The sequence below is a fragment of the Eurypyga helias genome, unplaced genomic scaffold (assembly GCF_000690775.1).
Source record: "Eurypyga helias isolate BGI_N326 unplaced genomic scaffold, ASM69077v1 scaffold5345, whole genome shotgun sequence".
NCBI classification, from domain to species: domain Eukaryota; kingdom Metazoa; phylum Chordata; class Aves; order Eurypygiformes; family Eurypygidae; genus Eurypyga; species Eurypyga helias.
In genome coordinates, this window is record NW_010249406.1 from 80,981 (window position 1) to 105,187 (window position 24,207).

The 24,207-nt window shown below is 43.2% G+C and overlaps 1 protein-coding gene across 1 annotated transcript in view; it reads right to left on the minus strand.

Moving 5' to 3' along the window:
• SPNS2 (spinster homolog 2 (Drosophila)) overlaps positions 1–23,409 on the minus strand; it is an 83,786-nt gene extending 60,377 nt beyond the window's left edge. Inside the window, exons 1-2 of the mRNA XM_010151334.1 lie at positions 23,332–23,409; positions 22,541–22,646 (exon numbers count right to left, since the gene is read on the minus strand). Of these exons, the coding sequence (XP_010149636.1) occupies positions 22,541–22,646; positions 23,332–23,409 (184 nt within the window). The remainder of the gene's footprint in view (positions 1–22,540; positions 22,647–23,331) is intronic.
• Between the last annotated feature and the right edge of the window lie 798 nt (positions 23,410–24,207).

A 24,207-nucleotide genomic window follows, 5' to 3' on the forward strand; every position in this document is an offset into this window, starting at 1 on the left:
GCATGAATAAACAGACACGTAATGAATGCCATCCCAGGAGGGAGGTTCTTTTAAGTACAGGTATTTTCAAAAGGCGATCCCATTTGTCTTTATACCTCCCTTTGTGGCTTAGCCGCTGAAATGCCGACTGCGGTGAGAGTACAGGAAGAGTGCAATTGCCCAAACAGGATGGCTTGGTGGCTATTTCTGATTCTGAATGCCTGTCCCACCCTGTACAGGTGCACAAGCACCTTCGCAGCCAGCACTGCCCAGTTTTTTCTGTGCGTGGCTGGAATTCCAAAAATGTGCAGCATAAAAAAAAATAGAAAAGTCTTACATTTCCACCCAAACACCTAGCAAAGAAGGAAAGCATCCTCCCCAGACTCTACTGCCTACTTCACGTACTCTAGCTTCAGTCACCCTTCAGGAGTTACGGCCAGGGAGCTGCTACTCATCCCACACTTCCCCCTCTCCAGAGCTGTCTGTGTACTCAGTGGAAAAGTAAACCCTCAAAGCAAAGGAATGAGGGGTCAGGGAGAAACTACAGACTTCATATTTAAAAGCTCCTTCATACTTAAAAAGCTTGTGTCTATTGGAACTAGACTTCATTGCTCTTATTTTCCTTGTTTCCTTCCAAACAAAAATTTACCAGCTTGACTCCTCAACTGTCCCTGAAACAGCTCTGACCCATCAGCCTTCCCCCCCTTGATGCCAAAGACAATGTTGCCTCTGTCTCACTCGCTGTTTTCTTACATGGACTGACCAACCCTTTGTATCTCGGAGATAAAAACCTTCTGCCAGCGGGGCAGCCATACAGTATACCCAAGAAGGAAGAGAGGCATTGACACAGGCACACACAGAGGCTGCGTTTCCCCAGTTAGTGGAAGGTTGAGAAGATCACAGGCACCCAATGAAAAGATCTCTTCTTTCAGCTTTGACTTCAAGCACACAGGGTTTATTTTTTCCTATCAGGAATAATGCTAGAAAGGTTTAGGTTCAGGTAAAAATAGCTTACTCTCTCTATGCAGGGATGCTCAACAAGAAAAAATAGTGGCTATCTCTGAGCGCTGAGTCAGCATGAAACCGTATATACACGTCTAATTGAGTGCTGACAATGTGTTTGGCCCTGTGGAAGGCAAACCCAGACAGCCTCTGCCTCAAGGGACTGGCAGTCAGACACAGCAAAGAACTGTGTGCTGTGAGGTTGTTAGTATTTTCCCCAACAACAAATTTCCAAACAACGAGAGCACCTAAACACCCTGCTTGCTACGGATGGGATAATTTACGGGTGTGTGCAAGCACAGTCCTGCTCTTTCTGCGTGAGACACTGCCCTGCTGGGATTTGTGCGAGCCACTGCTACTCCAGGGGCTTTCAGTCACGAATGCACGTGTTTCTCAAGCTGCCTGTGGGACCAGCTGCCATCTACCGCACTAGCGAATAAATACTCTCCCAACAGTTCCGCCTCTGTTCCAAAGATAGTTTTGCAATGCTTCTTTCGTTACTTGCATTTTCATGATAGTTTTATGCTATAATACTACTACTCAGTACATACATACACAGCACATTTAATCACAGTGAGGCTTGGGTCAATTTAGAAAGGAAGTGAAACATCATTAATTTCCACTTCAGGGCTAAGGAAATTAAGACACAGGGAAGTCACCTGCTCAGGATGGACTACAGAAATCCTGAACCCAGCCTCAGCAGTGACCTGTTTACAGGGCCCCATCTATGCTGAAGGTATTTCTGAAGGTTTACAATCACAATTAAAAGCAATTTCTTTTCTTACAGCACCATACAAACCAAGCAAGAACAGAGCTCTTTCCATGGTACTTAACCATTGAAGGTGACATTCCAGACACAACATGGTGACGTGATCAAGGTAGAAGTCGCTACGGGGCAATTCAAGGCCCTGGGAAATCTCAGCAATGAGGTTTAACACACTGATGGAGATTAATTCATACAATACAATTGCTTGTAAAAAATACTACCATTACCACAAACTCCTTATAGGTACGCTGCTACATCACTCTCTGCACAGACTTCGTTTTACTTCATTTCTAATTCAACAGCCAACAGATGGATCATGTCACGGCGTTTTGCCAAGTGCAAAACACAAGATCAGTGGGTTCCAGACTATCCTGCAGACTAGAAGTTTCTGACAAGTGCAAGGAGCTCCGAAACACACCATCAGTTCCATATGTGACACAAAGCTGTCATATACTGCAGCACCAAACACAGGAGCATTTAAAATAAAAAAGGCTTGAGAACACACCAAATCAACTGGACTGAGTATAAAAATGTTTCCTTTGGACACGGCCTGAAACGCTCTCCCAGAACAGACCACAGTACAAGATGAAATAATTTCATAAATGTCTCATTTTTGTGTGCTTGTGTCCTCTGCAAATTAATGAGGGCAAAAGCCGTGCTTTAAAATGTGTGGACCTAATTACTCACACTGATTGCACTTCTCTAGTATTTCTCTGTTTGGCAGGACACTCTAGATGCCTTTCCCTCACTGCAGATGTCATCAGTATTCAAGCCCCAATCATGTCATCTCTGTAGGGAGCATGTTGCACCATGAGGTGCCAGTTTAACCCTTAGAGCAAACTGATAAAAAATATAAACAACATGTTTAGGATGACTATGTACACACACAGTTGACATACACATTTCCATTGAGAAGGTGGCTGCTGTGCGATACCACTCAACTTCATTTGCTGCGACAGGGTCAGAACCTGGTTACAAAAACACACTTAAGACGACAGATGAGGCCCGGATTCTGCTTTCCTGGCAAGTGCATGATTGACTCAACAACACACAAGATGCAGCCCCGGGAAGAATTCAGTACTGATGATTCCACCCCTTTTCCTCACTGCAGAAACCAGATTCTTCCAAGAGTTAGCCCTTACATTCCCAGCAAAGGATATCCTGAAGGCTTGCTTTCTTCACCTTGGCCAACAAGAATAATTGCTTCAGTGGGAATTTCTGGGAAATCCACTCCTTGGAAACAGAAAACCAGATAAGAACAGCCAGAAAACCAGTCCAATAACAAAGTAATAGCACCTGAGCCTTGAGAGGGACTGTGTTGGGCAAAGAGCAACTACTGTGGTCAAATACAAGTAACTGCTGTCAGAACTGCCCTCTATAGGTACAGTGTATCGAGCCATACAGTGGTGAGTATGGGATGTTATGGATGTGAGGGATATTTCACATGCTCTGTGCATAGGGATGGAGAAATCTTCATCTTCAGTCCCAAATACTTAGACAACAGCTACAAGAAATAACTACCCAAAGTGTAGCCTAAAAAGGAAACAACCCTTACACGGGTTGCTGGGTACTGTTGCCCACAGAGTGGCAAAGACTAGAGTCCAACGGCCCTGTCAGCTCCTTATCTAGTAGGCTTACAGACAAAATCATTCACATGCAAATCAGACCATGAAATGTGCAAATCCACCTGTGAGTACTGCTGCATGTCCAGTAGTAGAAGTAAAACCATAGCTTTAAGACGGGAACTGCTGTCATTCTGGTCTTCTGAAGAGCCCATTTTAAGGCTGTTCAGAGGATATAGGACAGTTTGATTGGTGGCAGTGAGAGGTGACTATACCCAGTGAGCTGTTGGCTGCTGACTGGCACTGCTGCTGTTGGGTGAGACAGGCACTGCCTGCACCAGTACTGCTTGCAACCCGCAGACAGAGACACAGAAACAATCAGGTACAATGCACTGCAGAGAACACAAACCCTGCCATAATACATACTGCCTCCCACATAAACAATGTCACCAGCCTACATCCTATAGACCTAAGCCAGTACCTCCATATAACGGATCATTCTGTCATCTCACTTCTATGGTCCATAGCATACCAGCACTCCCTAGAGCAGTAACGATGCTCCTCTCACTTAGGCCTCCCAAATACCCTTGTAACGTTTCCACGTTTGAAATCAGTCTCAGTTTCCTGATTCAGGTAATGAGCATTGTAAAGGCAAGGAAAAAATGGCTTTGAATTAAAAGCCAAGATCTAAAACAGCACTCACATTTTTCACTTTTTAAAATTATTTTCCAGTATTATGCCAATTGAAGCTGCATTTAAAGATTCAGCCATTCATATCTTGCTTATTGCTAAAGGAATTAAGTAGAAGGTTACTCGCCGTTATTATTTCACAATCATTTTCCATACCCACTGAAGTCCAGTTCTATCATGCTGTACTTCAAAATGTTTTATCTAAGTGTACAGTGGAACAGCTAGCTTTTTACTGTGCTATTCTGCTTCTCTGGATGTCCAGCAAATTTACTTGGAGCAGGAGCTAACTTGATACTAGATTAAATTTTGAACAGCTACACACAGAAAACACAATTTAAAAAGAAAAGAGGAAAAACCCAAACCCACCTTCCGCTTTTCACTTTGGGAATTACAGTGATTACATTACCATTGTTTTAAAGGGATTTGGGCAACCTGAACATCAATAAACCAGCTACTGTGTTCCTAGAGACGTGCATCATGATACAGCGCTGCAGGCAGCAATCCAAAGGAAGGGTTCCAGCGTGCAGCTTACAGTCCATCGCTTCCCTTGCCTGCCTGACGCTGCCGCGAGCCGGTGCTGGGAGACCAGCAGACAGCCAACCCGAATGAACTTCTTTTGCGATGAAATAAAGAGTGTATTTGCTAGCAGAATGTCTTCTGAGGCTACAGAGGGAGCATCTTTGGGGGATTAAAGTTTATATGTGAGAACATCTGAGGAGAAGCAGACACCACCTCTCCCCATCAATTACAAAAAATCATCTTCACATCTGGGTCAGTTCCACAGTCTGGTTCCTTACATGGTGGCCAAAAAGAGGAGGCAGGAACAGGAGACTGTGGCAGTTTGCTTTCCGTGGCAGTGCCATACAAAATGCATGCAAATTATTGCCTATGAGAACATCAGACTGCTGACACTTAGCAGCAGAACCCAGAACGTGAGCTTGTCTGTGTTTAAACTCTGCTTTTGCATTTCTCACGATTAACTAAGTCAAGGCCACTTTTGTTTTACAGCCACTTCCACTTTGAGCTGTATTTCTGCAAAATGCTTGTAGTGTGGTTTGATTTCAACTCCCGACCAAAACTGACGGAAGGACTCCCACTTGATTCAGTGGGCACTGGAGCAGAGTTTGTTGTTGAGGTGTAACTGCTTACGAATCCCCAGTGTCAGCAGAGATCAGAACCCCTCTACTAGTAAACGTATTTTAGTACTTCTAAGTTTACTGCATCCCTGGAACATCAGAAGTTATTACTGGAAAAAGTACAGAGAGCATCAAAACAACTGTCAAAGGACAAACCAGGTCCTTTTATAACAAAACATTAAACATACTGGAAAAGAAACAACTTATGTGGGATACAGAAGAGATCTAGCAGCATGAATAGCATGGAAAAGGGGAAAACTGAATCACCTTCTCTCTCAAAAGACTGACCAGGTGGCATCAAATAAGACTGCCAGCTGCAAAATTCAAATCAAAGAAGGTATTTCATGCACAAATCTTAAATAAACAGTAGGATTTTATTAAAGAAGGCTCAGAGTTTATGATATTTCTAAACAGGTTTGGACAAAGTCCTGGAAGAATAATAATTTAAGGGCTGTTAAACATAACTCCTCTGGTTCAGAAAGTCCTTAACTATCCAGCTGATAGGGTATAGCAAGGAACTATCACCATAATCTTGTCCTGTTCTTTTATTCTTTCTCCCATATCGTGTTATCGACCACAACCAATGAATAATATACTAGAAGGACCTCTGGTTGGTACAACTATTCACATGTTATTCTGAAAAACAATTAAAAAATCAAGAAGACAAAATTCCACCTGCATCATTCCTGTCAGCTTGATTAGGTAATGGCTTATGAACCTATTATTGACTCGCACCTAAAATTGTATCTAAAAGCTAGAACATGGCTCTCAGTTATATTTCTAAAACCACAGTGACTCTGTCCCTGCACAGACACACTCACAGGGCAAAGTAATGAAGCAGCCAGTCAGTTAGCAGAAGCTCTGTCCCTTGCAATTTATTCTCCATTTGACTTCGCTGAGTCAAATTTGAGTTTTCTGGGAACTTTGCAGGTTCGCACACTGGAGCAAAAGCTGACATCATCCCGTCCTGGCTGCGGCCTCGGTGTTCACACAGTGCGTGACACGGGTCGGTTTGCCATTGCGCAGTCAGCTGCAGGGAAACTTCATTAACTTCGCTAGGCAATTAGGATGGATTTGTATTCATTCTGGTCAATCCTGAATTAGACATGAGATCCCAGAGGTACAGAGATCGGTCAATAGCTTTGCAGCACTGCACCATCATGAGTGACACTGCTACAAGACTAGTTTTGCCTCAACATGACTAAAATACACCTAAACCAGTCTTAGCTGCTGTAAGAGAAGCAGCCGGTAATCACTCCTAGCACTCCTGAAAGTCTGCATTTGAAAGAGTAGCACTTTTGCTTTTCCCTTTCTGTGCAGATTTTCAGGGAATTCTGCAGATGTGCCACAATCCCCAACACACCTCCAGCAAGGAGGAGGGCTGCTCTCCCTCGCCAGGAGGATGAAGCATCTTTACCCAGGGCTCAGGGCTAGAGCCTTCTCCTCTACTTGAGGAAAGGAATTCCTTTCCTCTACTTCTCTCCTTTAGGCTTGAGAAGAGACTAAAGCTGATAATGCAGAATAATCTAAATCCCTTGATCCTTGAAATCTGCATTGAGTACCACGGAGTAGATTTAACTAGCAATAAAATACTTTAAATCTGTTTTTCTCCTAATAGAATGATACATCATTTGTATCTGGCATAAAGAGAATGTTCCTTGTTTCCAGTATGAGATGTGAGGGGGAAGACTGTTTTCAACCTAAACTGAGGTTTACCATCATTCTTACAACTGCACCACCAATCCTGCATCCTATCTCAACTAATATTTTAATTTCAAATAATTAATTAGTGTGAAATCAGAGTTATTGTATCTGAGAGAGAAATCAACCTCAAAACCTGCTTCCTGCAGCAGCAGAGGACAGGAGAGAGAAGACACTTTGAAAGTAAGGTGTGTTACTAATGAATCCTTTGCTGCATGTAATTTACCAACAGCAGCAGCTTCCTCAGAAAAACAATAAAAGAGGAAGTGCTTCCCCTTCTCCTTAGCGTGGAACCAAGAGCCGCTCATGCCACAGTACCCACGGAAACTTGCTAAAAGAAATGTTCATCTGACCTATTCTTATTCCAGAGCTTCCCTCAGGCTTCAGGTTTGTTTGGGTTTGTTTTTAAGCTGAAATCCAAAAATAAATGACTATTCCGCAGTAGGAATGCCTTGCTCACCTCTGCACATGAGCTGCTGGCTGCATTTACGAAGCGGGAGAAACCCTGCAGTGCCCCAACAGACACTTCATAAATGCACCGTACAGAGAGCTGGGGCACGGCACAGCCCACTCCGTTACAGGGCGAGGGATTCGGGGAGGGCTGGCACATTCGTGCTGGCTTTGCCGATAGTCTCAGCTGGAAAGAGACCCTCAGCCACCGCCTTCCACCGGCCGCAAGCTCAGAGGCATTTTGCAGCTCTCAGTCCCGATGCTGGTGAGGGGGTGCCAAGAGTGGCAAGAGAAAGCTACATCAAAGCCTTGCAAATCCACACGGCTCTGCTTTGGGAAGAGGGGGACATGGCTCTTTGCTGCCATTCTCCCCAGGCAGCCAGTGGGATTGATTGATTTCTTTATAATTATTATTACAGTTCTTTAGGGGGCTGTTGTATAGTGGGCTTGGCAAGACACACGCGCCCACTTCTGAAGGGAAAATGGCCATACTCTCAATTTAATTATGCAACTGGCTGTCAACTAACACAGCACTGACAGCCTCACAGCAAACATTTTCTACTCTGGCCAGGACAGGGATATGCAATAAGACTTGGATCTCAAGCTTTTAATGTCTATCACTGACACCCACCAGTCGTCCTGCTGAGAGTCAGAACTGAAGACATATCTGCAGATGACACGTTCCAGAAACCGCTTGGAAAAGCACGTAAACACAGGGCCAAGGGACAGGAAAGGCCTTGGGGTTAATGAGAGACTCCAGTGCACTCTAGCTCCAGCTTTGGTGTTATCACCCAAGTGCAGGAGCACAGCACCAACGTCTGGACAGGGAAGGACAAGGAGCCCTATTCACAATGTGTGCTTGGACACGTGCAAATAAATGCGTGTCAGGGTTTGGTAAGCAAACTCCTTCCACAGCACTCTTCTGCAAAATTGTTACCTTTCCAATTCAAGCCATACATCTTCAAGAGTGCTTTTAGTAGACCAGAAAAACAGCATTTTCTAAAAATCAATAAAACCTCAATAACTAAGAAAATTATCAATCTGAAGGGAAAATTGCTGATTCTTCTCTGTGGTCTGCAGCTAACTTCCTTCACAGAGACCAGTTCAGATTTTTCTAAATTTCTAAATCGACTAACTTCACCCTAGGCTTGCGCTGCCTGCCCCTAGTTACTGCCTCTAGTTATCTGCAGGAAGGCAAATTTGTGAGATTAAACTGAATTTTAAGGCATGAAAACATATTACCGCTCATCACAAGAACTTCTGGATGACATCTGAGATACATGATGCTTATTCACTTCCTTTAAGATGCAGGCAGGACCAACAAGGGGCATTGTTCTTAAAATCCTGACGTCTGCAGCCTTATGCTAATTCACTTTTTAGGAATAGTTGAATTCCCATTCACCTTGGAATGGGAATATGCTAAAATCCAGAGAAGATGTGGATGCAAAAGCAAGTGTGGGTACAGGGTTGCTTTTGTTTGATGCTAATCCAACAGCCTGGGATTGTCTTACTTTCCTCAGTTTTTCCTCCAACTTTCCCCCTTCCCAGGAACCTTAATGCTTGATATAGATAGATTCATATTTATTTGTGGAGGAAGCACATAAATTTCTTAACACTGAACCCCCCCCGACTTCACTTCTAAAAATCTGCTTGCTGACCACAGAGAAAATTTCAGTATTGTGTGCTTTTTTCTGAGTTGACTGTTCTCATGGATGACAGCTCTTGCAGTATGACCTACTGCCCATCAGGGTCTGGACCAAACCCACACTAATTTTACAGAGGAAAGCTGTATAGTGCTGACTGGGTTTTAATTAAAGCAGTGACACAGAAGGAGAGAAAAGCATCTCTGGATGGAATCTCACAAGTTCTCCTGAACAGCAGTGTCCATCTTTCTGCCTAAGGTATTGGCAGTACACAAATAACAAGTCCCCCAATAAAAGATCTTTCATGTAACCTCAGGAGATCACTTCATAAGGACACGAGAACAATGGCAACAGATCAGAAAACCATGTAGCCTTGCATCCTGTCTGTGACAGTGACAACCATCGGGTCTTTCTGAGGAAAGTACACAAAATTCCCACACAGGCAGCTGAATCACTCAGCCGCTGGCTTACGGCCTCCCAAGAATTATAATGTATTATCCACATAAAGATCTGGTCTTTTAAGCTCTGGCCCAGACAACATTCCCTGTGGCATGCACTTCCACAAGCTAACTGTTCACTGATAAGGTTTGGGAGTGCTTTCAGCAACCTGACCTGTACTGAGTGTTTCTGCATTAGGAGGAAAACAGCAGAAAACCACTCAGCCAACCTTTTCAAAACATTCACTACTTTATGTGGTCTTACATCATCCCCTACTCCCTTATTTTTAAGAACAAGCAAATTAACAATACAGATTTATCTTCAAAACTACTCCTGTAAGAAGGAAGGGAAGGCAGAATGTGATACGTGCCAGGGCTGGCTGGCTGAATGGGACTAGACACGCTGGCCAAGTGTCGTGTGTGTAAATGCACTCGCCGTCTGGTTTCATTATGAGTCACAAATTCTCTAAAAGGCAAGGAAGGAACCATTTGCGCTCTCACTTACCCTGTACCCTGAACTAATTCTTACTTGGTTTATGACCCCAGTCATTACACTTGCACAGTCAGAGACACTGCGTGCGTGGACAAAACCAATTCAGTAGCTGCAAGGGCCAGGACATAAATGGACACTGACCCAGGCTGGGTGAGTACAGCGTGGGTCAGGGAGTCTGGATGTGCCAGACAGCAAGATCTACCTTTGGCAGAAAACAAGGCTCAAGCCCCTCAGCAGTTACCATGCTGCCTTCTCCTGCCGTTAAACACACCAGGTAACTCCACCTATAGTCCTCTGTCAGCTAAACCACAAGGGAGGGGCTTTCTGGGCAATCACCAAACGCCAACCTCCTAACAAGATCCATGAGGGAGCCAGCGAAGTTCAGAACATGACATTATGTCATCCAGCACACCCTCGACTCCCACAGCTTTGCGTGTCCAGCGCGCTCTGGAGGGACCCCCACCATCATGTAAGCAGCAGCGCTCTGAGCATACTTCTTAGCAAGTTCCACACGATGCCCATCAGCACTTAAACAACCCTCTGCCAGGGTACAGAGCCACAGGCTGATCCAGCTACTTCGTCTAATGCCACCAACATTTCAATCGGCTTCTGTCGCACAAAGTAAATACAAAGAAACATTGCTATCGACTGCAATTTACAATTACATATTGACTAGTAGGACAAGAGAGCTGAACAAACAGCAGGCCCCAAATAAACACCAACAATGACAAGCAGTCTTCATCCTACAATGAAGAAGGATCAGAGAGTACGTAAGGAAGCCTCTTGCACAATTGTAAGTGGCGAGTGCTATTTGACAGAAACGCTTGGCTGATTCAATTTTGCTGGCAGTATTTAGAAACGCTCTTGCCTCTTGCTGCTATAAACGGCAATTTAGACAAAGAGCAAGTGTTTCAGGGCGGCTGGGCGGCCTTCAAAGAGGGATAAATTCATTTGAGGAAGTTGTCGAAATACTGACGTATCCCAAAGTTTCATTTGCCATGGTTTGTAAAAGGAAAAGGATCAGAACTACACTGGAGAATGAATCAGGTCTCTCTTTGTCTTACAGTTATTATTTCTAAGATTATCGCCCACATTCATTTCCAAAGTATCATTCTTGACTTGCAAAAACACTTTAATACCAAGTTGAACTGCAGCTCCAGGAGTGAGCTTTGCAACTGAGCTTGCAGCTGTGGATAAAAGAACATGACCTCTGTAAAAGATCCCGGGGTTAAGAGTAGTTCCAACAGCCATGGTGCACGACTGGACCCGGTTTTCAACAATCCCTCATTTCATTTCTTCTGGCTAGTATCGTTGTGGTAGAATGAGTACTACTGGGAAACAATACACTGAAATGAATACTGCAGTGCTCAAGGTTTGCCAATGCAATGCCTTCACGCATCATCAATTACATTAATGGAGAAAAGGAAAGACAATATTTGGTGAATCCAGGGATTGTTAACGTATTATAAAAGCCCATTTCAATCAGGCCTAAACATGCAGAAGGTGAGACTGGTGATGGACCAGTGGCCCATCTGAAGTCAGATTGTGTTCAGTGTGTTCCATTCCCCCCTACCTAGAGATCACACCATCATAAATGTCCCAAGATGCCAGCTGAGCTCTGTTATTAGCAGTCCTATACAGCTGAACACTGAACCCTGTGGGAAAACTTGTCATGGTGTTGCCAGCTGTTTATTTGCCTGGTGACAATGGTGTCTAGTTTCTGGACTATGAATCCATAAAGAACAAGTTCAATAAGTACAAACAAGGAAAATTAACACGTCTTATATACACAAGGCAAACATTTTCTCTGCTCAGTATGTCATACAGCGTATTGTCCGAGTCACTGGAAGGTATAACATTAGCAGCTGGTAGGAATATCTCACTGGGGAGCTTTTAGTGAAAATTCAACATCTATTGTATAATATCCTGTATTTCTACTACCTTTGCTGCCATAAAACATCCTCAGAGAGAACAAGGGCAACTTTGAACAACTTGCTTTTCAGGAAAATCTGTTCTCACTCTCCTCACTTTACCCAGAGATATTTTCTTCTCTTTGTCTTGCCACCCTCCCCCAAGACACGACACATTTTGTATCGTGCTTGCTAATAACATGCTGAATTATTACATCCATGAGTTTCAAAGCAGGTAGCATGCAGCATGATTGCTGTGTTAGCCAAAAAGCTGGAAGTAACTGAGGGTTCCAGATGGGTAAATCGGAAATGAGACCACGCGCACTGCTTGGCTGGTGATGCCAGCTGACGGAGGCAGGGTACGGTGCACACCCACGCCGCAGCGGAGCAGAAACACCTCACCCATCAGCACATGAGCCCCAGTGATCATGTGAGGAGCTGGAAGGTTGTGTTTCCTAAGCACGCTCAACTCTGCTTCCCTTCATGTACCCAAACATGAATGTCCTTCGTGAACAACAGATTTTGCTCTAACGCCCAGGACACGAACAGCACAAGAGCCAGAGCAGGGCACTGCGTTACTAGATTCCACCTATTATTGTACCCACACCTCGACATCTGTCCCTTGGCAGCGACTCTGCAGCCACCAGACTCCAAGTTATTTCAGCATAATAGTCAGCTTGCAGGGCTGATGTTGTGACAGATCGTGACAGACACTAGGGAAGCTAAACGTCCTGAAGAAACAGGTTTTATTACAAGATCTCAGTACATTTTATAAGAATGGCAACAAAATAACCCCTAGACACTTCTCTTTCTAGACCCACATGACTAAGCAGCAGCCACCACATGATTGCATCCCGAGCTACAGCAACATAGTGGTACCTTCGATTTCTACATTCCATCAGCACTCCTGTGATCCCCTGCTTGGGGGACATCACACGGGTGGCATTTTGATGGTGGAAAACATCAATTTAGATATAAAATGGGGGATGGAGGGAACTGGGGGAGACCAAACCAGCAAAAATTGCAGGACATTTTCACGGTCCTGTTCTGTAATTTTACCTCTGAGAAGGCTGATAGAGCAGGTGCATTTATCTAGTCAAAACACTTGCATGGTTCTCACCATAATATCTCTTTACATCAGCCCTTCTGAACTAATATCCATTTTTAGTATCAGTTTTTTAAAGGATCGTCAACTCAATCACTAATTTTGAGCTTGCAATTTACCCTGGGAGCAATTTTGCTGGTGGAATTCGGGCCACTTAACTACTTTGATTTGCAGACCCAATTAGTAAGTTAAGCATTTATATATCCTGAACTACACCTGTAAAATGGAAGGCTGCTTTTAAAAACGGCCCATAAGCTTAAATTGAATGCAAGTCAGTTCAATGACACACAGATCTCTAAAGCACCCTGCACATTCCAGAGTAATCCAAAAAAAACCCCAAACCCATATCTTTTTTTTTTTTTTTTGATGGCAAAGTTATTCTTTAACTCACCCATCTTTCTTACATGACTCATTCTGTTGACTATGTCTCTTTTCATATGACTCTCATGAAATAGTACCTTTCTTTGTCAGATTTTGTCAATGATTTCTAGTGCTCAAAAGGTGTGGCCAAGGGCACTAAGGCCATTTTATTGTTATTTATATTTCCAGGTAGCAGGACAAAGCCACAGGATGCTGAGCATATAAGCACGGAGCTGACAGCTAAACCTATCAACTGCTGTGGTGACCAGGACCACTGGAAACCCAGGGAGGGTAGAGGCAAGGATAAAACCAGTAACTGTGATTAAGGCAGAGTTGAAAACAAAGAATTAAGAGCATATTTCAAACATCCTTCCAGGAAATCAAAACAGAACAAACCCACCCCCCCAAAAAACATGAGACAAATAAACCCTATCCTGAAAATTTCACTTAGTCAAAGCTCTTAACAAGGTCACTATTAACAAGCTCTTCATCACAAGCTTACAGGGTGGGTGATGTGCCTCTACACACTGATGATCTAGAGAAAGGGAAGAGGGAAAAGACCCAGAGAAGGAGCACCTTGGCCAGTGCCATCAGCAGAACTGTAAAAAGAAACCAAAGCTCAAACTGCTGTACCTGTACTACCTCCCTAATTCACTCTCAAGCCTACCCCAAGCGTAACTTATTGTAACCATCCATTGAAAAATGAATGTAGTTCCAAATAAGAAAGTTCAAGTTATAACTTCTTAGTTCTTTAAGGCAGAAAAGGTATATTACTATGAATGTTCTCAGCTCAACACTACTGTCCCCTACAAGAGAATAAATTAGAGTTGCCACATCTCCAATTCAGCTCATCTACAACAAGCCAGGAGAATGATGCTGTAGGAGAATATGTAAAGTAAATCTTGCTTCTGTAAACATTAGCGGATTAAGAAGTTGTAAGGAGAAAATGGTTAAAACTGTCCAAATGTTTAATTAGGAATAACTTGATGTATAAGAGAGTGGGGGAATAAACTGAAGGTCAGAACTGAACTTTCCCTGGATGCATCCTTTCCACTGAAAACCAAAGCACTTCCCTGCTTGCAGCAGCAAAGAACGCAAGAATGTGTGTCAACCTCTCCTCCTCCTCCTATTCATCCCATCAAATAACTGCTTTTCATTTGGGATTTAAAAATCTAAGTCATCCTCAGCCATTTGACTAAAACTTGAAAACAACTGCAGAGAGTTTCAGCAAAAAATGTTCATCTACATAAATTTGAACTGGGGTAAGTAATGAGATATGGTCAGTAATATTTTCCCTCCAAAAACAGGTTCCCTGCATAATCTAATCAGAAAATCAGTCCTTGCTCTATAACCTTACATCAGCATGCAAGAAAAATGCTGGAATATGTGCAGGTACTGGGGGTAAAAGGAGCACATTGGGAGATTTCTTTCAAATTGGTGTAACAATACAGCATTCATGCCATTCAGATTTACTTGTGTTAATTGGAATCTAGTTCTGCAGGCTGGTAATGCTACCAAATACCACGAGGAATGTTCACTTCTTATGTAACTGATGCCCTGGAATTCATTTTCAAAGCCAGGTAAATGTGCCTACAAATGAGTCACTCCTTCTCAAGCGCATATGGGTCAATACATGGGAATTGCTGCAGCCTGTACCAAAACGTAGCTGCTTCAGCCTGGAAAACGCCACCTGTTTCAGCGGCTTATTACAGCTAAAGGTTACAGTTCCCAAAGTTGTGTTCCACAAGGTGACAGCAAATTCTCTGCAGCCAGCCAAAGAGCAATATTACTTTTAGAGTGGCCCGATCAAAAATCGCTATGAAAACTTGATTGTAAGTGGTCTGGTACTCAGCCCAAAAGGTTTGAGAAGCACTGGTTTGGAAGAAAAGCCACCTGGAACTCAAGACAGGACATTAGGGAAGCAAAATGACCACATGGACTGGTCTAGGATCCCAACATTCCCACTAATACGAAAACTCCCTGGTACTTCCAGAGTCTGCTAGATGCCTGCTGTATTGCAAGCACTCTTGGCTTCATTGCAAGACAGTACCCTCAGTGCTCCAGAGCTCCTTCACACTCTGTCAAGACTACTTGCTTTATCCAAATGATCTCCCTCTCTCAAATCAAACACCTCCTCCGACAGCAACTAGACTATATTCACTTGGAAATCTCCCTGCGGGCACAGACCAAGCCTGACCTCTTCATCACCTGAGCTCAGATCCCTGTAGGAATATAGCTGCTTACATTTTTCACAACACAGTATGCTGCCCTGCAGAACTGTAGGTTTGTGCCCTATGAAAGTGAGATTTCTTCAGGTGTGGGAGGCAAGACAAAATCAAAATAATCTAAAAATAAATCTTTTACAAGAGAACACTTGTGACTCCCCTGGGATGAAGCATATTAAATATACAAAATGTACTATAAATGTTTGTTCTATTTTCTCACTTCCAGTTCAGAGAAAAACTGATCCAACTTCCCTTTAAGTCAAGGCAAAAAAACTTCCCCTCTGGGCTAACACTTACTTTTAAATTGGGCCCAATAGGTATCAGTAGCACCTGTATGCACAGATCTAGATCAGGGTACAGAGAAGAAATACAGGATTCCTTCTGATTTAGACCACATACAAACACTCCGCTGGTCACCACGCTTGAAAATTAAACTTACAGGCTCAATGAAAAGCATGCATTAAAGCTAAGCAGGTTTTCCACTTAGCACCAAAAGCTTTTAGTGTCACTGCAAAGGGCCCAGGGGGGATGAGGAGGCGGGGGAAAAGTAAGCTACTCAAGAATTACTGAATATACACACCTCTCTTCCAGCAACTGGTAGCCATTAAGTGTCTAATAATGGCATGAAAATAACTGTTAATGTAACTCAAATATTCATCTCCCTCTTTCAAAATTCCAAGTATGGTGTGAATGAAAAAAGCAAAAGGCAGCAAGACCAGCCCTTCTGAACTATTTGTGCACGAAACACCCAATACAGTGCAGATGCCTGCTACGTGAGATTGCATAGTTGGTGTTAGGAGGAAGTTGTTTAAAAGAATTACACAATACCAACAAAAATCCCATCTTCCACTATGTTACAACTGTTAGGAGTTTGGGTGGTATCATAACCACTTGTCTAAAATCTGCAGGAAATCTTTCCCCTCACTATTATAATAAATTGCAGAAGTGAACACAACCTTGGCGTGAGGTGCTTGAGCCGCAGCCGAAGGGAAAACGGCCAATACCTACGGACAGGACGGACATGCCACAGGCAGCACAAGTGCAAGTTCCTCTTGCAACAACCAGCCCAATTACCTGCCCTGTCTGAAAGGCCAATAGCCAGGACAAACGTCCCTCTGCAAAGCAGGAAGACAGGATGGCAAAATGAATTGGTATGTTGATTTTATGATACTGCATGGCCACTAACACAAGGTGGTAATGAAGACAAGCCGGCCTGGAGAGCATCCCTGTTCCAGCATCCTGCACTCGCTGACACACACTATGAAAAGACAAAGTGCAACACTGGTTCAAGCATTTCCCTCCTATCAGCAGGAGGCAAGGACATCTTCCCCTCCCTTCCCTGCCCCGTCTCCCCCCAAAGATTATTTACTTTGCAATCGAGGGCTGTTCAGTGACAGTGCACGCCGTAAACTGCATTTTTATAGCTTGGGCCGTGGTAGATGGGGCACCGGGCTAGGGTACAAACACATTTTCCTACCACCTGCTCACTGATTCGAGAAAGTACTTTCATTCTTGATTGCAGAGGGATTTCTAAACAGGCTTCACTGCTGTTATGAATCAGACCCTCAGACTGCCATGACTTCTTAGCATATCAGATACCACTCTAGCACACAGGAAAAAAGGACTGTCGGAACATGTAAAGGACTTTTGCAGGAAATAATCAGGCTGTGGACTATCTCAACTCACTCCACCCTGATAAGTAAAACAATAATCAAGGCACACGGAACACAGAGCCCTGCTTTTTCACCTTTATTGCTTAAACTGGAGCTGTCCTATACAAACTGTGGAATCCTCAGATCATCAGCACGTTAGAGAAGGCTGGAAAAGTTTGGAAAAAAATGATACAAAATCAAGTATGGACGGGGAAGTGGGGAAAGAGGTTTTGCTCACTGTTGATACGACTTACAGAGTCTCCCCCTGGCAGAAAGAGAGCACCACCTTGTCCTGACATTCAGAGCCCCAGATTGCCAGAGAAGTAACCTGGATTGAAGAATGCTTAGCATGGCTGGGGGAAGGGAAGATGACAGTGGATGACCTGCTCAGGGTAGGACATGGTGGTCCAAACCATCTGCAGTCATAAATCAAGAACAGCAACTACAAAGCATTCTGTCTGACCTGGACCGGACACCTGAGAGATGCCAGGGCTTTGGGAGGCGCTCTGGTGTACGAAGTCATTCACTCAAAAGCAAAGCCCGTGAATTTTAAATAGAAAACAGGAAAGTGCCCAGAATATGAGTTCCTCTGTTCCAGCAAGAACAGTTAAGCAGGTGCAGTAGGAAGTGAAAGACGAAGATTTGATTCAGTTATGCATAGCACAGATGAGGAGCAAGACAGTATCTATTCAAGTAGAAGCAGATGGCAGAGAAGAAACGTGTGGCACCTGCAACTCATGTAATATACACATATTCAAGATTAGCATCCAGAAAGATGGTCTCTGTGTGGAATAAATAACAAATGTTAGAGCAGTATAGGCTGTCATCATAAGTCAAAGACAAAAGATGGGAGTCAAAGGGAGTTGAAAGAAAAACCTTCAGTGTAATGAGTCTGATTTATCCCCTCATTGCACGCCCCTATTTCAAGTCCCCTACTCACTGCACATGCTTACAGCTCGGTTGGTACAATCACAGCTGCTAACAAATCAGCAAGGTTGCAATCTAGTGCAAGGCCACACCAGGTCAACTCAAGAGATAGGGTAGCTCAGGTAAAGGTTTCACTTTCAAATGAACAGAGGTTTTAGTTGGAATTGACCCTTACAGGAAAAATGAGTCCACAACAAGACTTAATGAAGAATCTGGCATTGCTAGGCTTCCTGGGAAACCAGGGGCTGGAAGGCATTTGGGAGAAAGCCCATCTCTCTCCACATGAGAACAGACAAGTTCTTTCAGAGCCCCAGTTATCTATGATTATTCACCTTTAATGAGTCCTTCCAGATCTCTCGCTTCCTTACACTTCCTTGCTTCTGACCTTATGGTATAAACTTCTGGTTACCAGGGTTTCCTCTAATGGCATCCCTATGCTCTTCCTGAAGACAGACACTTTTCCCCTCTGCATTTCAACGGAATCCTTGCTATACCCTCCATTTGCTGCCTCACAGCTTCTGCTTGCACAAGTCCCACTGTTTTATGTGCCTTCCCCTGAGCTGGAGCTGCCTAGGCTAGAAGATTAAGGTGCCCATTAACAAGGACCGAATCTCTGAGTCTGAGCATTAACCTGGTTGAATGCTGTGTGTTCAGGAACTGGACCGCAGTCCTCATTCTGGCTCTGCCTCAGACCCGCTGTGTGACTTTGGGAGGTCATTTCTCCCATCTGGCTTTTTTGGTTTCCCCATCTGTAGAAAAGGGAAAAGTCTCATTATCTCTCTCTATATAAAACATCCAGAGAGCTACAGAAGACAGACTGTATTGAGACCCAGGCACTATTATTGTTAGAGCACTGGCGAGCAAAATAGACACTGGCAAGAGACAGAAAAGCAAAATAAATCCAAGGGCAAAGAAAGCAGACAGAGCAATAAAGCACAAAAATTGAAGAAAGAAGGGGAAAAAAAAATACCTAGTGAACACCAGAGTACAGCACTGGGGCACTACTCCTGTTGAAGTATATATGGAAGGACAACACTATTTTGAAGCAGTTCTACAAATCCAGTTGTCCATCTTCTCAGTCTTTGTGTTTTTAGAGGCCTGTAGTTTTGGTGAGTCCAAATCGCTGCTCCTGCCTAACTCCACACATGGGAAAGACTTTTCGTATGGTCTGGCTCTCAAACATATTGACTGACTACAGCTGTACAGCTCAAATAGGCAAGGAGATACTCTATCAATCACCTTTTGAGATCAGCCAGGATTATCCTTTCTCCACAAGCGACCAGGAAGGAATGAGAAGAACAAGAAGGCTTGGATGCAGACCTGTAGGACAGTTAGCTGAACTTAACCAATATTATTTAACTGTGTATGTAGTGCTTTGAAAAGGAAGATCAGTGCAGAATTACAGCATCACCAAGAGATAACCGAAGCTCTGGAATCAACATAGTTCTATGCCTGTTACTCTACAATGCTACTGAGCAAGCAGCAATTGCGATCCATCTGTCAGCATGTCCTTTGCTGTCACAGGATCCTTGCTGCAGAGACTACCACATTCTGCTCCTTTCCATTATGGATGAGGCATCCCTGTGATTTTTCTGTACAGGGAGTTACTGTGCCCCTCTAACCAGTTTTCATTATATCTCCTAGGCAAAGAGCAGCTTGTGCCTTGGGATTAATATAAAAGAAGACAAAAATTCAAATTCTGTCTTTGCAATTCCTAAGAAACAAGTCACCTTTGCTTTCCAGAGAGTAGCAGAAGCCACGAGTGTATGAATTGGCTTTTGAATGTTTGGAGTGAGAGAGCTATGAGATTGGCTGTGCCTGCAAAGAACGGGTTATGGCACGAATGCAGGGTCATACGTTGCCTTTGGTGGATTTCTTTTCTCCTTGCCGTTTGAGTTTTCAGCACCATCGCCTCCTAAAACACTGTGTGCAGCCTTGTTTCTCAGTTAAAAGGATTTTCTTTATTATTTTTTAAAGCCTGTTTGATGAGTGATATGAACTGCCAGTGAATACATTTCACTCCCCCTCATTAACATTGTAAATTAATTTAAGACTCATTTAGATGCAGGATTAGCAACCTGAGGACTAATCCACTCTTTATTCAGAGGACATACTCAGGATGAGCAGTCTTTCGTCTCACATCACTCAGTTAGCAGGACCATCTCTTGCGAATAAGATGATATTTCTGTCTCCCTGCTTACAAAGGAACCGTTCAAGGTTAAAGCAGGTGTCTGGGAGACATCAGTCCTGGTCCCAGCTCTACTATAGGCTTCCTCAGCAACCTTGGTCAAAGACTTCTATGCTCTGCATCCATTTTCCCCAGTTTGCACATTTAGAGGTCAGACTTAGAGAACAGACACAAGATTAAAAGTAGTGTTTATGGTGGTTTAGGCCAGCGTGTTTTATTTTGCCTGGGTTAAGGGTACACGGGCCTTGGGCCAGCTGCCAACACAGAAACTTGTTAAGCTGAAGTAATACATTTAATAAGTTTTCAGTTATGTGCCCCTACCCTCACTTACACAAAATGATATTTTATTTTGGAAGCACTCTTTTCCTGTGATGGCACTGTGATTAACACATTATCATCTATATCGCAGGGGCAAAGTCAAGCCCTCCATTATCAGTTACAAAACTCTTGACGCACTCAGCAGCAATCTTGCACTATCTCAGTAATGCTGTTTTCAGATGCCCTGTATGTTTGCTAGAGAAATAAATAACGTTCCTTACAATTAACAATATGAAAATGCCCTGCTGGAGCTTAGCTCTTACTTGCTGCCTGTAAATCATCTGCAGAAGGATTTAATCCACTGAGGGGAATGAAGACTAAATATATGCTTTGGCAAGTGTCATTTTCCACCAGAATATTTTCTTGAAGGCAATTCACATCTAATGATACATCGAAGACCTGTTCCTCTGAGTACAATAAATATATACAAATAATTGCTGTAGAAAAGAGCTTGACGGACATCCAGTGCCACTTTGGGTATAACTGACCGATGCTACTTAGAATCAGCAACACTTGTAAAGCTCAGGCCTGCTGTTTTGGACATGTGCTGCACACACACAGCTTAGCTAACCCCGCTGTCCCACAAGGACAGCATTTTTAAAGCCCTGATACAAACTGCTATTAATTGTTTGAATCGCAACATTACCAAGAAGCTGTAACCACAGATGAGGACCCTGCTGTGCCATGGGTTGCAGAAAATAAAAAGGAGACACTGCAGTGGTTCACACAGTTTGAAATCAAAGGCCAGCTGATGGAGCTCCAGAACATTCTCACCTCTAGTGTGATCATAAAGAATGAATGATTTTATACACTTTATTGCTGGCTACAGTTTCACAGACAAGCTCCTAATGGGCATTTGGTACCCACTGTGATAGCCTAAGAAGAAAATACATGGAAAAACATGTCCTTCTGGCACACTATTTCTAATCCTAATTGAATTCCATTTTTTTCAGAGATATAATTGTTCCAGTGTGGTTCGCTCAGACAGATGATAGTAACAAGGCAACCACACTACCACAAATCTATGACTCCAACTAATAATTCTGTATGAAGTTTCCAAACCAGACTGTTTCTCACCTTAAAATACTGCATTTGCTCTCTGCCTAGTCCCTTCAACTCTCCATAAAGATCAAACGCATTGTCCTAACTCCATGAGACATCCACCCAATGTCACCAAATCCAGCACCTTGACAGAGGCACTCCTCTAAACCACCTCGGGACTAGAGGCCAGAAAAGCTGGGTTTGTCCTGGGGTTGTACAGCTCTGTCTGCAGATGTCTGCTGCATTAAAAGGGCATCACAATTGCAATTATCTGTCTTCCTTAAATACAAGGAGAGAAATGTCTGAAGCTAACGCCAAGAAAATCAAAGGGATATTGTTAATCCATGAGCTACCATCAGTGCAATGATTGTTAGCCTTTCCTGCAGTTTTCATCCTCAGGTACTTGTCCTGATGAGTTTTACATTTTCATGCAACACTGTACTCCCAATTACTGTGCATTCAGCAGATTTCTCTGTAGAGCACATGAAGGACATGATACATCACACTCATTACCAACCTACCAACCTGGTCTAGTGGAAGGTGTCCCTGCCCATGGCAGGGGGGTTGGAACTGGATGGTTTTTAATGTCTCTTCCAACCCAAACCATTCCATGATTCTATGATTCTAAAGAGCCCAAAGAGAAGTGAGAACAATAGGATCCTGCTGTTGGTTTATCATGAGTTTTCTGATCTAGGGGAAGTAGCCATCTCCTATTTGAATTCAGTTGTCATTAATAGTATCATTAGGTTTTTCTGCTTTCGGCCCATTCTGCGCTCAAGTCATTCTGAGTCCTGATCTGCCCACCAGCAAATAAAAAACAAAAAAACCCACTCATGGTCTCTCGTCTTCCTAGTAAGAGTGTATTTCACAGCCAGTGTGCCCAAGGGCCATAACTGAAGAAATCTTCTGAGAAGAGGAAGGTTACAAAAACTAGTGAGAAAACAAATACTCTTACCTGTCTGTAGTAAGCCAGCCCCACTGTCTTTGACTCCAAAGTGCTGCTGGATGTCTAGTAACACACCTGCAAGGAAAACAGAGGGAAGAAACTCAGTATCTTCAACCTTTGCAAAGCATACAGCTCAAACCTTGTGTGAAGCATCAGCAAAGCTTCAAATTCCAGTACTTCAAACATACAGCTTCTGAAGTTTGCACATTGGCTTCTTCTCTATACAGGCACACTCAATCATTTTGGGCTACTACAATAACAGCAGAGGTGGGCAGATATAACATCATGAAAAAATTTGGGAATGAAATCCTCATGCATGAGAAACTAGTCTTCCTGTGTAAAAAGATCAGGGTTTTCTTTTTGTTTATTTTCTGCAGAATCCAGATCCCTTACTGCTGTTATTTTATAGAAATATTGGGAAACTGACTCTGCGCCTCAGGTGTCTGAAATGGATTGACAAGACAGACAAACTGAATCCAAGACAAGTTTGAACAAATGTGTGTGGGGAGGAGATATGACACATCGATAGGAGCAAGGATGGAAGTTTTCACATTTAACTAGTTCTGGGGGTTTCTTGTTTCCAAAACAAACATAGAAAACAAATTTTAAATAGCTTAGTAAAGGTGGGTAAGTGACCAAATGCTTAACTTTAATCAGCTACAAACAGAACCAAACCCAAAATTCTCTCTTCCCTGAACCTCCAATATATTAATTGGCGTAATCAAAATCAACAGGTTTTGTAGTATTTACATATTCAGCTTGATTCAGCACTTGGGAATCAAACATATAAATACACATACCGTCAGGTACGTATGAACAGGCATGCTTTTGTAGCCAACAAGCAACTGGGAGAACCCACAAGAGTTTTTATAACTCATCTTGGGGGACACACATTTGCCAGTTACGTCAGATCCAGATCCACAGCAGGAAGATTTGTCTGCGGTCTAAACAAACTGCACTCTGATGTCTTCAGTCTAGAACAGAGACACTTGCTCTCTTACTCTCTGGGACTTCCTTTTTAGGCTATGGTCTTCCCTAAAACTGAGGATATGCAAGTTTCTTTTTTTAAAAATGAGAAACACCATTCTCCAGCTATAGTGAACATCTATAAAAGTTCACCTCCAGTTCAAAATTTGATCCGAGGCTTTATTCCAAGTGATTCTGCTCATCGCTGCAGGTCACAGGAATCAACTAAGCACCAACCTGAACTCGCTTACCAAGAATATCTTAGCTTTTGGGACTGCCAGAATCACAGTAAATGACAAACACAGAGAGATAAAAGACCCAGAGATAACTATTCCCAGAAGACATCTGAGACAATGCCAAGAAAACAGACATAAATTATAGGTACTGAAGGAAAAAAAAAGATACAGAGAAGGAAGGAAAAGGCAAGAAAGCTCATTTGCCCTACTCTGTATTACTTGTACATCACCGTTTACTCAGGGCAGCATTCAAGTTGGCTTTAGACTGCCAATATCTGCTGAGTAACATTAGTTCAACCTCGTACATAAACCCCAGTTCCGTACTCGCTCTATCAGACTGTTTAGCCCCGAGCAGAGAAGGCTTGAGGTAGGGAAGGGTGTGAATCTTATCAATGTTTATCATTACCTGATAGGAGAGGGGTTTAAAGAAGACAGAGCCAGGCTCTTCACACTGGTGCCCTGTGAACAGAGGCC